The 13,802-nt window shown below is 52.9% G+C and overlaps 6 protein-coding genes across 6 annotated transcripts; 4 read left to right on the top strand and 2 right to left on the bottom strand.

Moving 5' to 3' along the window:
- Nucleotides 1-710: 710 nt before the first annotated feature.
- On the top strand, nt 711-1,684 carry CABS01_11212 (uncharacterized protein; the record flags this gene model as incomplete). Its single annotated transcript, XM_060544567.1, has 3 exons — nt 711-1,010; nt 1,090-1,525; nt 1,581-1,684. The coding sequence occupies 3 exons, from the start codon at nt 711-713 to the stop codon at nt 1,682-1,684; spliced, it is 840 nt and encodes a 279-aa protein (XP_060397815.1).
- A 1,016-nt stretch (nt 1,685-2,700) lies between these two features.
- On the top strand, nt 2,701-3,693 carry CABS01_11211 (2OG-Fe(II)oxygenase family Oxidoreductase; the record flags this gene model as incomplete). The annotated part of the gene is made up of 1 exon (XM_060544566.1): nt 2,701-3,693. One exon carries the CDS (start codon nt 2,701-2,703, stop codon nt 3,691-3,693), a length of 993 nt encoding a protein of 330 aa, XP_060397814.1.
- Nucleotides 3,694-4,394: 701 nt separating this feature from the next.
- CABS01_11210 (uncharacterized protein) lies at nt 4,395-6,368 on the top strand (the record flags this gene model as incomplete). The annotated part of the gene is made up of 1 exon (XM_060544565.1): nt 4,395-6,368. One exon carries the CDS (start codon nt 4,395-4,397, stop codon nt 6,366-6,368), a length of 1,974 nt encoding a protein of 657 aa, XP_060397813.1.
- A 1,219-nt stretch (nt 6,369-7,587) lies between these two features.
- Nucleotides 7,588-10,266, bottom strand: CABS01_11209 (uncharacterized protein; the record flags this gene model as incomplete). The annotated part of the gene is made up of 6 exons (XM_060544564.1): nt 7,588-8,212; nt 8,271-8,600; nt 8,658-8,980; nt 9,031-9,367; nt 9,510-9,928; nt 10,042-10,266. 6 exons carry the CDS (start codon nt 10,264-10,266, stop codon nt 7,588-7,590), a joined length of 2,259 nt encoding a protein of 752 aa, XP_060397812.1.
- A 1,223-nt stretch (nt 10,267-11,489) lies between these two features.
- CABS01_11208 (C6 zinc finger protein) lies at nt 11,490-13,022 on the top strand (the record flags this gene model as incomplete). The annotated part of the gene is made up of 1 exon (XM_060544563.1): nt 11,490-13,022. One exon carries the CDS (start codon nt 11,490-11,492, stop codon nt 13,020-13,022), a length of 1,533 nt encoding a protein of 510 aa, XP_060397811.1.
- Nucleotides 13,023-13,163: 141 nt separating this feature from the next.
- Nucleotides 13,164-13,787, bottom strand: CABS01_11207 (uncharacterized protein; the record flags this gene model as incomplete). The annotated part of the gene is made up of 2 exons (XM_060544562.1): nt 13,164-13,580; nt 13,656-13,787. 2 exons carry the CDS (start codon nt 13,785-13,787, stop codon nt 13,164-13,166), a joined length of 549 nt encoding a protein of 182 aa, XP_060397810.1.
- Nucleotides 13,788-13,802: the final 15 nt, after the last annotated feature.

Raw genomic sequence — 13,802 nt, 5'->3', positions numbered from 1 at the left:
GACAAGTTTACTGTTCTCTGAATGCGAATGCCGCCACGCGACAATATGAACATTGACTTTCGTCTCAACTGCTGTTTCTTCCTGGATAGAGGTAGGGATCTAAGATGCGATGACATGTGCCTCAACCCAATTACCTACCTTACCTACCTACAAGGGATCGCGTGCGAAAAGTGGCTCATCGATAAATGGCGATCAAATTAAAGCTTATCGATAGGTTACTTGGGTACCTGTATCAAGGTATCGCGTCGCGTTACGCTTGGCAGGAACACTCACTGGAGAAAGTCTGCAAGTTGGATGGGGTGTGCCTGCCCAGAGTCGCATGTTGCCTGTGGAAAAGGAACGGAACCACTCAGACCCGCTTCTAACGGGTACCGTGCGCATGGCGGAGGCAGCTGCAGCCAGCTTGGTTCCCTACCTTCCCTTACCTTGAAGCTCAGAGCTCCGCCGCCTCGCCCGTGCCCCCCCCAATCTGGAACCTGGACAGACTTTCTCTTCCCAACTCCCGCTTGTCGTTGATTCAATCTCAATTCAATCTAGACATTGACGCCCGCCACGTTCTTTTACGCCTGTCTTTACGCGCCCGATCTGTTCCAACCGTCTACGCGATCAATTGACCGATTGCTGTCGCGACAAACCGTGCTGCCCGACGCAGTCTGATCGAATCACTCTCTCAAGTAAAACCAGGCACACTCGCGACCGAACCAGTTACAATGGCCGAAGAATTCAACAACGACGTCGAGATTGTTGAGGACGCCCCTGCCAATCCTGGCGCCGACGTCGAGATGGCCGAGGAGGGCGATGCCAACGCTGAGGAACTCCCCTTTGCCGAGGGCGGCGAGAGCGACCCCGTCGAGCCGCGCACCACTTTCGTCAGCTACCTGTCCAGCCCCGTCGTCACCCTCTTGGTCGGGCAGGGCGAGTCGGAAGCAATTGTTACAGCTCATCAGGCGCTTCTGGTGCAAAGCCCCTTCTTCAAGGAGGCCTGCGCCCAGTTCAGCGACGATGGTAGCGTAAGTGGTCCTCCCACGTTGCGGCATTCACCCGGCGCATTCTGCATTTCCCCGACGTTACTGACTCAATGCGCAACAGCCGCGCCAAGTTGAGCTCGTTGGTGAAGACATCGACGCGGTCGGATGCTTCCTCGAGTTCCTCTACACAGGAGAGTACTTCCCCCGCAAGGTTGCCGGTTCGCGCACACTCGAGCAAGACCCCTCGAGTCCCGATGTCGATGTAGACGGCACGCAGCTGCTGAAGCACGCGCGCGTGTACACCCTGGCTGAGAAGTTCGGTGTCCCAAGTCTCCGCTCGCTCGCCAGCTCCAAGATCCACTGCGTCAACTCGACGGCCAAGGGCGAGATCGCCTACGCCCGCTACGTCTACGCCTACACTGGCAAGGACGACACCACCATCCGCGCTCCCGTCGCACAGTTCTGGGCCATGCGCTCGCATACCCTCCGCTCCGAGGCCGAGGACGAGTTCCGCTCTCTGTGCTTGGAGTACCCCCAGTTCGGATACGACGTGCTTAGTATGTGGCGGCGCTCGAATACGGTGAAAATAATGACTATGCTAACTACCAATAGCCCGTGTCCTCGACGACAAGCTCAAGAGGGAGAAGAACGACAAGCTGCACCCATCATCATCTCAAGGAAGCGCTCGCAAGCGTGCGCGACACAGCCAGATCTAGAGCGACAGGGAGCGAATTTAACGGTGCATTTCCTGCGTGGCGTTTGCTACCATGGTTTAGGGATCTTTTTGCGATGGAGCTTTTGGCATTTCCTGGAACCTTTCGCCATACCCCCTGATTCTCGTACAGCACTGGGGCGGAGTGGATGCGATTGTGCAAAAAGGCGAATAAGAAGTTGTTCGATTTCTTTGCAAACTGCTATGCCGGGTCTTGCTGTACGCGTATTGTCCTGGTATATAGGAAGCCGTGGATACCACTGTGGGAATATTTTGAAGACCAACTTGCTGCCTATGGGTCTGGGAGCATTGCATGTATGTATACTACGGTATGGAGCTACAAAGCAATGCCTTTCGTCCGGACCGTGTGTCTGCTGTCACCATGTTTGACGTTTGATGAAGGACGAGTTTAGTGCTGCGCAGGGGCTAAAGGGGCTATTGTGACACACGCCTCGTACCTTTCCGCCTTCCCTCGTTCTTTTTTTTTTTTCTTTTTTTGAATTCCACTTGATAGCATGGACGCAGTGGATTATGTGATGAACATTGCCCTCTCTTACTTGTCGCTTGTTTGCTATAAAAATCCTGATACGAATGTGGTCAAGCGTTTGATATACGATTTTGTAGAAGGCATCAACCTTCACCGTTGTCTCACCGAAAGCCGTGCCCCAATTGGTTTCGGCGGGGCTCGGTGAGGCACCGCTACCCCAAAAATGCGGGGTACGGGATGCGGTCCGGGTGAAGAAAGAGTTTCTCCGCCCAGTCGGAGGACGACGCTCCATTTGATCTATCTGAGGCAGCATTCGGAACCTCGGATTGGGGACAGATTCGAAGTAGATGAACCGGATCGGCGCCCATGAGTAGCCAGGTAGATAGGTGTAGGACCCTGGACATGGTCTGAGATGCCGTCTTAAATGAAGATGCCACCCCCCAGACTCCCCGTCTTCTGCCCCTCCATGACGTCTCTTCATCGTCGCCATTGTTACTTAATCGTGTAGAAGCGCTTCGGATGGGTGATACATCATGAGTGCAATCACCAAGATTCTCGGGCTATCGGCCTACACGGCTCTCGTAGCAATCTCCCTCCCGTACATCCAACAACACAATATCCCCTCCCGTCTCCAAACATCACTGAACAGGATCATCTCCCCACCGACAGATGATGCCTTTTCTGAACCCGAGATCTTGACACCAGAGCCCTACGCCTGCCAATCCCAAAACTACACCACGCAAATCGTCTCCCTCGATCCCTTGGTAATCTACATCCACAACTTCCTCTCCGAAGCAGACATCGCATCCCTCCTGGAAGCAGGCGAACCAGCCTTCAAACCCTCCTACGTCGTCAAGAATGGCAGAACGCAAGGAACGCCAGATAGAACCTCCTGGTCTGCTGGTCTCCCTGCCGACGATGTCGCCGTGCAATGCGTGCTCGCTAGGGCGGAAGGGTTCCTGGGCACGATGATGGCGCCCGGGCGGGACGAGATTGGACCGCCCCAGTTGGTGCGGTATACAAAGGGCCAGAGATTCAACGTCCACCACGACTGGTACGATGATTTCCAACCTGATGTTAGGACAGGACGGAGAAGGAAGTGGAACCGGGTGGCGAGCTTCTTCGCGATCTTGGAGGACGAGTGTACGGGTGGCGAGACGTGGTTTCCCAAGATTGAGGTTGTTACGCCGCAGCATCGGAGGCTGGATGACGAAGGGACTATGTGGAGGAAGCACAATGATGGTGGGATCGCGTTCAAACCTGTGAGGGGGAATGCAGTGTTTTGGGTGAATTTGCATGAGAATGGGACGGGGGATGGGAGGGTCGTGCATGCTGGGTTGCCTGTTGGGGATGGGCTGAAGACTGCGATGAATATTTGGCCGAGGACGTATCTTGGGCCTGAAGCTTGGCGGGAGGGAGAGGGGCCGGAGCATGAAGGTGAGAGTGTGCTGGGGGCTGAGACGGTGAAGGTCGAAGAGATGGAGGAGGAGCTTATTGTTGATGATGCTGAAGCTGATCCCATCTGAGGTAGGCGAGGAAGTCAGCCTTGGGTAGGTAGGTAGATCTCGTGGAGAGCATATTCAAATATCTGAAGCCGCCCACATCCCTTTTTCCCTTTCGGTATTGGGTACTTGGACATGATTGTTTACAACTTGAGCATGATAAGTCCTTGACTTACTGCAGAACTCCCTGTGCCGAAGCATGAGAATTGCCATGCCAAAAGGGATTGTTCTTAGCTTCGAATGACACTCCAGAATAACCCGGAAAACTAAATACTCCCACTACGAGGCAGCAAAGCTCCCGTAGGTCTTTCCTTTTTACATACATCTTACTTTATCTTCTGAATTGTGCTTTCCTTCACTGACCTCATCATCTCGAATACCGAAGGTACCTTGGGTACCTTCCCTCGGCCAATTCTCCATCGCTTCCTGCCTTGTATTCATACAAAGGAGACCGCGGCCTTTCCTTCAATTGCAGTCTGCATGCTTTCTTTCTTCTTTCCTGCTCAACTATCGCGTCAAACTCAACCCACGCAAAAGCTTGCGCACTCGCGACTGCCTCTCCCACATGATAGGTAGGCATCCTATCTTCAAATTTCCTCCTTCTGTCGTTTCCCGAAGTTCTCTATCTCTCCCCTCAACCGCCACGCCGACTTCTCGACGGAGCGTCCTCAAATTCCCGGCAGGTACCATACGGAAGCCCATTCTTTCGGCCCCAGAGCACTACCATGGAGGGTGCTGTCGCACGCCACCGGCACGATGGTGAAGCCGATGCCGTCAAGAATGAAGAGGACAATGGGCTGCCGAAACCCATCCAACTCGCCGGCACTTTTTTCAAGCTTCAAGATCGTCAATTCTCACCAGACAACTCAACCGATGGCTACACCTCTTCCCAAGATGATCCAGAAAAGGTGGTCTTCCTCAACGACCCCGGCAATTTCATCATCGTTACCCTACTCAAACGGTGTCATCGACGGTACACGATTGACAAACCGCTCACGATTGACTCTTACTACGTCGGCATCAATGCGACCGACTTCACGCCCGCATTCACTCGCAGCGTCGCTGTGAGCTCGCTGAAAAACAATACCTACCAATACATTGCGCGCACAGGCTCGAGCATGACGCTTCCGTGTCTCATCATCCCGCCCGTCGATATGCTTCGCCCCAATCAGGTACTCTTTCTGAAGCACTTGTCGAGGGAACAAGGCTACGGGAGCAAGTTCCGAGCCGTACCAGAGAATGAGTTAGCGGAATACAAGAAACAACAGCAGGATGCCTTCGCCGCGGGCCACACATGTCCTTTACTCGTGGCCTCTGCAGAAACTATGCCCGATTACGCCGCCATATCTGACACGAGAGAGGACAAGTGGAGGCACTTTAGACTGATGATGCCGAAGATGCAGGGAATAAGCATCCCAAAAGGTCTCATGAGTGAAATTGACGCGTTCCTTGCCAAGCACGAGCAAGATATTGTGTCTCCAATCCTTGCCTTGATCTTAGCCATCATTTATCATGACTGCTACCACGCTCTTGATCTAGGAGCCGAGAAGGGGGCGAAGAAGCCCATGAAGCCTGTTCCTTTGGTTTCGCTTGCCCAGATGATATTGTATGGGCCGCACTACTTTCGGATCCACGAGGAACTCAAGCTCTCGGCCTACGTCCACATCTTTCGCGCCGTGGACTACTTTTACGGCAACGATAAGAAGCTCGACGCCTTCGTGATCAACGACGAGGACATCGATACCGATGTTGTTTTCAAGTACATTGATGAGATGGAACTTGACGAGGAGGACTGGCTAGAGATCGTGCCCCCTTCTTGGGAAGGATCAGAAATTACCATGCCTCTGAACCATGGAACTCGAGCACCGCCCTCCCCAGAGCTCACCGCCCTGCTGATGATGCCCGACATCTACACTTTGGGTTTCGCTGGGTACACTAATGAAAAGTGGCCTAACATGGGCAGGAGGACGAGGGATACGCTGATGCATGGTTTATTCCTTCCAAAGCACGTTCAGTCCAACCCCAATCTTTGGCGTCCTGTGGCCGATGAAGAGATTTGCCTCAAGGCCCTGGAGCCCTATCAGGATCAACTCGATCATCAGATATGGTCAGCGCCAAAGATGTCGGTTCGATCGCCCTGGTCTGAGGCGGTGACTTTCGACTCACATTCTGACCCGGACAATGGGGATACGCAGGTGTCATATGAGCTCGAAGCCGAGGACAGAAATGTCGGTAGTCCCTCCGGTCCATGTATCCCACTTGACAAGAGTATCCAAGACACCAAGGACTACTACAAAGTCTTTATCAAAAAGATCCGACAGGGTCAGAACGCAGGGCTCATCGACAAGTCCGTCACATTAGACCTAGATGGCCATCTCACGTGGCCTGGGTTAGAAAATCAGCCTGCCGCAAGACGCAAATTCCCCGGAGGGATCGATCTTCAAAAGCTGATTGCTGAGTTCGACGCCGCCGATGCCGATCGCATCTCCAAGATCGATCGTCGCACTCTTCACAGATTACTCCATATAGATCTAGCTGACGGAGAGCATGTGGCCAAATGTGCTCGAGAACTCAAAACTCGCATCAACATCGACGATGAAGATCTGGGAAAGGCTCACGTGCGAAAGGCCTTCGAAGACTGTCTACTTCCGACGCGCAACGAGACGATGAGGATTTGGAACGAAGCGGCGTCCGCTTAGAAGACGGGCGACGTGCACGCCGATCGACTTATCGCCTCTTGCGCAGAATTATTGGGCGTCGACGTGACTACAGGCGATGATGGCAACGTTGGGCGATCTTCTGACGACGCAATTGCCGCTATTCGAGCGGTGGATGGAGAGCTTGCCAACGTTTTAACCACGTTTACCTGGATAGTCACTCACATTGGGAGGGATGGCACCGAGCCAGTGTTTGAGCTGACCATGAAGTTGATATTTAGCTCGCGGTGCTTTGACTACTGGGATAGGTTGATGTTGTTTGGCGGGCACATCCAAGGTCGGCCTTTGGACGAGGAGGCAAAGCAAAGGTGGGCTAGGCTCTACGGAGAGCCTTACAGAGGCGATGTCGACAGTGGTCAATGATGCGATGATCATAGTGGTGAGCTGTCCCCTGAGTCCGACTCTTACTTCCTCCGGTGATTTGGCTACACTGGCTAGAGAATTCCTTCCTCCGAAACCGAATCAACACTGTTTGTTTCAAAGGCCACTAGCAAGATACGCGAATCAATCTCGTGGAGATGATTCGTACGTTCAAGGGACGCCAAGCTGTACGAGATCTCGAAGACACGTCGTTGATAACCTTCCTTAGACTATGCGTCTCTTTGAAGATGCTTGGAAGGTTTTGGAGGGGGAGAGATCACTGAGATGCGGGCGGAACAGATCAAGATGGTTTTCTGCCTACATTTGCCTGTCTGCCTCCCCGAGACATTTGATTTGTCTCCTCCAGAACTACATGTTCACTCCATAAGCTTTCTCATTGAGATGAAAAAAACACAAGCTCCGTACCCAGTGAGAAGAACACATGCCGGGTGATTTACGCGATGTCTTCCCCTTGTGCTGCTTCCCATGATTCTCTACAGAAACCCAGCATGTTTTCTTCACCGACAGCGCAGCGTCACATCAAACACGAGTAGTCGCGGTCATCAACATGATCCAAAACTCTTCCGAATTGTTCAATGAAGGGCTACTTGTTGTCTATATCAGCTTCGCTTCAATACAGAGCTGCCTTCCCAATTTATCACTTATCAAGTTCCCACACCGTGTATCGCAGAAAGTCTTGATTGATATATTGCGTTAGAACGACAAAGATTGTCGAGGATGAGGTGGTGTTTTTCTACGGCAAGAAGTCCAACACCGCAAAAAGTAGATCCGTGTCGGTGCATTTCCCATGATCAGCTCGAAAAGTCACGGTATAAACGCCTCATTGTTTTCCATCATCACCCAGATTCTCAGACTCGGTCTGCTCAACCATCAACTTCTGAAGCTCTTCGACGAGGTTGCGAGCTTGAGCACCCTCGAAATCAGTCGTCGCAAGGTTCAAGTCGATGATCCACCGCGCCTCCGTCTTGTCCGTCATACCTTTGAGAGATGCGTGCCGCCGCTCGATATCATCGAGTTGCGCCAGCACGCGGGTGGCCCTACTTGTTCGTATCGCCGAGTGTCGCAGCGCCATGCCCACCATGCCCTGGGCGATTGACCCAAAGACGGGGAACGACGCGTACAAGTCCTCTAGGCCTGCGAGGCAGACGTCCAAATAGAACTTCCACTCGTTTCCGGGTTGGTCGTCAGCCCGTAGTGATAGTCCCCCTTCTCGGATCATGGCGTTGGCGACGTAGACGGCTGCAGTCTGCCAGAGGACGGAGTAATTCGCGTTCTTGTATCTCAGGCGGTAGAGCAGGAGTAGTCGCTTAAGCTGTGTAACGGACGAAGCATAGACTGCTTCGGGGGTAGCGTGTTGTGTGCTGAAGGAGTAGAGGCGCTGTGATTTGTGCTCGGTTGCGAGGAAAGGGCGGAATAGATCGGTCACCACGGCGTGGAAGTAAACGCTGTTGGGCCAATATTAGTCGGAACGCATCATGGGATTCAGGTCTAGGCCAGACGTACTGCAATAGCATGACGCTGTGGTTACTTTCTTCGCCTCTTGCCATATCCAGAGAGAGTGCGCCAGACCAGCAAAGTAGACGGTGATATGTCCCTTCTGCGAATCTCAGTGTCGACTCAAGCGTGGCGCCGTGGTATTGAGGGCCGTAGAATCTTTCCAGTATGTCCTTGAAGATAACCCACATATCGCTCGCGGCACTGAGGAGCTGGGCATGGAATGCGGTCTTGGCTGACCTCGGATCGTCGCTTGGTAGAAATAAGACCAGATCTCTAGGCATCGGCAGCAACGGCGGTGTGTGGATTTCGTGGACGCGGTAGTGGAGGGAATATACCCTACGTGGGTTAGAGGCGTCTCTCAATAGCAACGTTCATAGGGTAAAGGCTACTCACGATACCCAATTGTAAACGCCCCAGGCCGTGTATGACGCCGCTCTCGTCCACTCTGTATGGCCGCCAAGCCAGACGGTCGCAGATTCGGCCTCGGACTGAACATTGAAGAGGCCCATCGCTTTACCCAACCTGACACTTTCTTGTAGGAACCGAAGACTCATGTCGTCTTTGCCGTACGTCACGGCGCACATGCTTAGGATTTGAAGTGCAGCGACTGTTGTGACGCTATTGGGTTGCTGCTGATCAGAGAAGTACTGCTGAGATTCCGCGAAAAGAGCTACACTGAAAGCGGCGGCATCGGTATGGAGGGTCGTATATGCTTGCTGTTTGTGTCAGCACCTGATGATTGCAATGGGGATGATGGGCAACATACACATGCCCAACTCAACACGGCAGTGACAAGAAACGGAGAGCAAAAGAAATGTTGAACATTAACCAAATCTCGTACAAACAGGTCGGCGTCGAAAAGGGGTATCGTAGCGTAATCAATGTCAAGATAGTGCGATATAACACTGATGGCAAGGTCGTTCGGTATAGGGATGTTTGTCCACTTGCTGACATCAAGCAGACGTAATCGTTCGTCGAAGAGTGGTTTGGGATTCACAGCCCCTGTATGATCAGGTGAACCGGTTTTTGATCCTGAACTTGCGTCCTCATCTCGCTCGGGAGTCAGGTATGGACCCCCGAAAGGGGAGACCTGTCTTGAAGACCTGTGACTTATAAGTCAGTACGCCATGGTGGCATTCGGTCGAGCCTCGAGCCATCTTCTGATGGCAGTGCCGGTTGAAGGTACGTTCACAGTCTCCCCTGACAATGAGGATCTGTATTAAAGAATTGATAAGATTGACATACGCATCTTGCTGCCCCTGCTGCCCTTGCAACCATGCCTTCGTCACAGGCTGGAGTAAGGCTCCGAGAGTCAAGTCCGTGTACGGCACCGGGAACAGGGCAGGATATGCCACAGGGTGTCGAATCGTCAATTCGAAACCAAGGCTGTTCTGCGTGGGTGGGAGAAGGCCTCTAAGGTGTTGCTGATCGGATGGGCGTGCAAGATTCAAAGCACGTCCGGGCGTCTCGTTGCGTAGTTTGCGAAACAATTCGAGGGCTTGTTCTGGCGGAAGTGTTCGAAGAGATTCGAGTATCTCGGCAGGGCCACCTCGTTTGGACTGCTCCACTTCGGCAAGAGTTACACGATGTCGGACGGTATAGGTGTATTCGCAATTTTCCGTTCGGTGATCACACATAACACATCGTGGGAGCCGTCCATCGCACTATCAAGACGGCAATTAGCACCTTGCGGAGGGATCCAAAGCATGTAAACTGATTGGCACGTCGAGAAACAACGCCGCAGGGCAAACGCAAGACAGGGGAGGCCAAGGCCCACCTTTGTCTTTCGCCTCCGGCACGGATCACAGGCGCTGTTGGTCTTGCGTGGCCGCGCAGGACGGCGAAGGCTGATGTTAGGTCGACCAGGCCCAAGGCCGGGACCGCGTACGGTACCGGTACCGGGCTCGGCATTGGGATCAGGATTGGAATCGGGGTTCTGCCGCAGGTTGGCCGGTGACCCTTCGGCTAATGGCCGCGGCCGCAGCGGGCGAAACGGCGACATGTTGGATGGGTTCGATTGGGTGGCATTTCGACGGCAGTCGCCACGCGTATCAGGTCATTTCCGAACCTGCTCGAGGGAACACCCGCGGACGGTGGATGGGAGGTGGCAATTGCAGGAATGGTGGCGGGGTGTCGTTGAAGAAATGCGGTGAAGGGGGGGAGGGAAATCGCAACAAGGGCGGCGGTGCTCAGGCCGGAGGCTTCCGAAGGAAGCTTAGCTGTAATTGGTCTATTCTCAGGGGAGCTTTTTGTTGGCTCGCTTCGGTCTTGCACCAGTCCAAATGCATTCTACGGTCTATGGCGGTCTGGACCGTCGATCCCCCGGTGAGTGCGGGCTGATCGGTGAGCGCCTCACCCCGGCAAGGTGAGCGGTGAACACTTCCACATATCGCGGCTCGTCCATTAGGGTTGTACGCTACTGCACTTTATTGTGCATACCGGCTGCTTGGTCCTCCAGCCCTACGATCAGCTAGGCTTGTCTATGCTTCCCCAGACCATGTTCCTAAGCTGCAGAGTCAGAAACTAATTTCACTTCGCAATTCTAGTTTCCTCATTCATGCACGTACTCAGCGTTCTCGAATCGCTACATGAACCTCACCAGTGATTTTGAACTTCGAATCATGCATATTCCAGGATGTCAGCTCTACACACGACCCCATACTTCTCTGCTGACAGTCAAGGTTCTATCAATTGTCAACATATTGTTCCCATTTGGCACGCCGCCGATAGCCGAACGGTTTCATCTCAAAAAACCAAGTCTGGCACGGGCAGGTAAGCTTTTGGTGTTTACAAACTACCTATTGGTGTGTTCGTTAAATGCCCCACGGCATCCGAACTTGTCTAAGCTCTTTGAAATCCCCAGAAATCTCGTTTCGAAACCAATACTCCCCCAGACCCGCTGCCAACACTTGACTGTTGCGGATGTTGGTTCAAGCGGTTAGTTCAGGTCAGCTGCTTAAACCTCGAAGTCTAAGATTGATCTCTAAGCCTTGACAAGTTAATCTGTTCTACACAGGATCTGTGTTGCCCCCGGTTATTTATCATTAGATCTATATGATTGATATAACGAGTACGTCCCCCCCGCATTATCACTCTTTGTGTTTTCAGCTGGACCAATATCGCACCTCTCGTTGGACGACCTAGTTGAAACGGCTGGATGTAATGGAATGGCTTCACGCCTGAACTATCACGGCCATCTAGTCAACCTTTGAGTGGACCACCGCAATGGCCCGAATAGGCACACAAAGAGTAAAGACGGGTTGTACAACCTGCAAGATCCGACGAATCAAATGCGACGAGGCGCGTCCATCCTGCGCGAGATGCATCTCCACCGGCCGCAAATGTGACGGTTACATCTCTCCGCCGACGACGACGTACTCCTGGGCGCAACTCTTGAGATCATGCCCCGTGAACAACGCAACTTCGATTCGGGCTTCACAGCCGACCAGAGCCAGCATTGTCTACGCCGAGCGGACGATGGACTTTTACCGCAAGGTTACGGCGCCGGCCTTTGCTGGGTCACTCAACTCATACTTCTGGACTAATGTCGTGATCCAAATGTCGGACCAAGAACCTGTGGCCAGCCATGCTGTGCTGGCGCTCAGCTCCGTGTACGAGACGTTCAGCAACGGATCATGGGAAGCAAGCTCCTTTGCTGTGTGGCACTACAACGAGGCGATCAAGCTCCTCCGCACAACGACAGACCGCGCGCTGATTCTCTTCATCTGTGTGCTTTTCATCTGCATAGAGCTGATCCGTCGGAACCCAAAAGACGCCACTACTCACTGCCGGCACGGGATCAACATCCTGAATGAGATACATAACGAGTCTGACTTTCTGCGGAACCACATCACACCAGTCATGCGGCAGCTTAGCATCGCGCCATACCGATACGGTATCAACCCAACGACCTTTCCAACAGTGCGCCAACCCATATCGACCTCAACCAACCGGATTCAGAATGTCGCAGAAGCTCACGCTCGACTCTTGACGATTCACGTACGCCTTGTCCGGCACATGGAATGTGCGTGTATTACCGACCGCTGGCTTGAGACCGGAAAGGAAGGTCCAGAACCAGACGCGAAATGGCTTCGACAATTCATCCTCATTGATCTAGATGCATGGTACAAGGCATACAGGGAGATGAAGAAAGAGGAGAGGTATACCAGCAAGGAGGAGGACATGATACGGTTGCTAGACATTCGTTACCTTGTGGCCAGGATTGCCCTTTTGGCTTCTGAAAAGAAAGACGAAGGCGAGTGCGTGTATGATGCGCACACGGACAAATTCCGCGCCATCGTCGTTCTGGCATTACAAGCGGAAGGCTCTTCAGAGGCGTCCAAGTCCTCAGCAGGCTGGGGAACCGAAAGCGTCCTCGAGCTCGGCTATAGCTCTCTCCTCTTCATGGTGGTCATCAGGTGCCGCCACCTAAGACTGCGACTCGAGGCCCTGAGGTTGATGAAGAAGCTCATGCAGCCCGAAAGGAATATTTGGGAGAGGAATTTGGCATGGTCTATCGCAAAGCGGGTGGTTGAGATTGAGCATAATATCGCTCTCGGCGATATCATCGAGTTGGACGCCTTCGATACCTCTGATGAAGGCAGTGGTGGATTCGTGCCCGAAGATAGACGAATAGTTGCGATGAACTTTCGAGAACCGCCGGAAGCCACGATTCCGCCACGGAAAAAGGTGCATTTCTACCTGAAGAATCAGAAGACCGGTGAAATTATGAAGAGGGAAGAGCATGTAGCAGTATGATACCACTGGGAGATGCGGGCTTTGATCAAATGTGTACACATTTTCGATTAGTCTGGACTTTTGAGGCCGCTGCCTTTCCATTTCAGTACACATGGACGTTCAAATTGAGCAGCATTCAACATAGTCAATAATATGGATCATCTATAAGAGACTCTTGATGTCTTGTGCTGTAAGCATCCGATCCAACTGCATGACGCCCTCAACCGGCTTCAACCAAGATGCGCGCGTGTCGATAAACTGCTCGACCTGCGGCCTGAGCTTCGTCTCCACGAGGCGGAAATCATCGACAGTACCGAGCCTGAGAATGCTCATACCTGGTATACCGGAGCTGACGCGGTACATGAGCGTGCCACAGGTGCCGCAGAAGTGATTTGCCATATCGTTGCCAGTCGCGATGGTTCGAGACTGGCTGAAAGACTTCAGGTTCTCCTTACCGCGGATGTGGCGGAGGTGGCTGTCGGCAACGGAGAAGTTGGAGCAAAACATTGAGGAGGAGATTTTACGGCAGTCTGTGCAGTGACAGATGAAGCGATTGAGGAGGCCGCGGCCTTGGGTTGGCTGATAGGGGCTGTTAGTGCGATGATTCTTGGACTTTGGGTTGGTGTTATGGGATGAATTGATGTGGAATCTTACAAATGAGAGCTGAACGGCGCCACAGAGGCACGTTGCCGTTGCTTCATTCTCCGTTGACCAGCCGTCCTGAGCTACGCCGGCAAGAGGGATGAATGACGGTGAGGTCTTGTCATCTCTGGCGATGGAAGACATGATGTGTGATGTAAA

Source organism: Colletotrichum abscissum (genome assembly GCF_030869225.1).
Source record: "Colletotrichum abscissum strain IMI 504890 chromosome Unknown Scaffold_30.1, whole genome shotgun sequence".
Classification (NCBI taxonomy): Eukaryota; Fungi; Ascomycota; class Sordariomycetes; order Glomerellales; family Glomerellaceae; genus Colletotrichum; species Colletotrichum abscissum.
The sequence above is the reverse complement of the archived record's forward strand: the minus strand, read 5'-3'. Positions and strand labels throughout refer to the sequence as shown.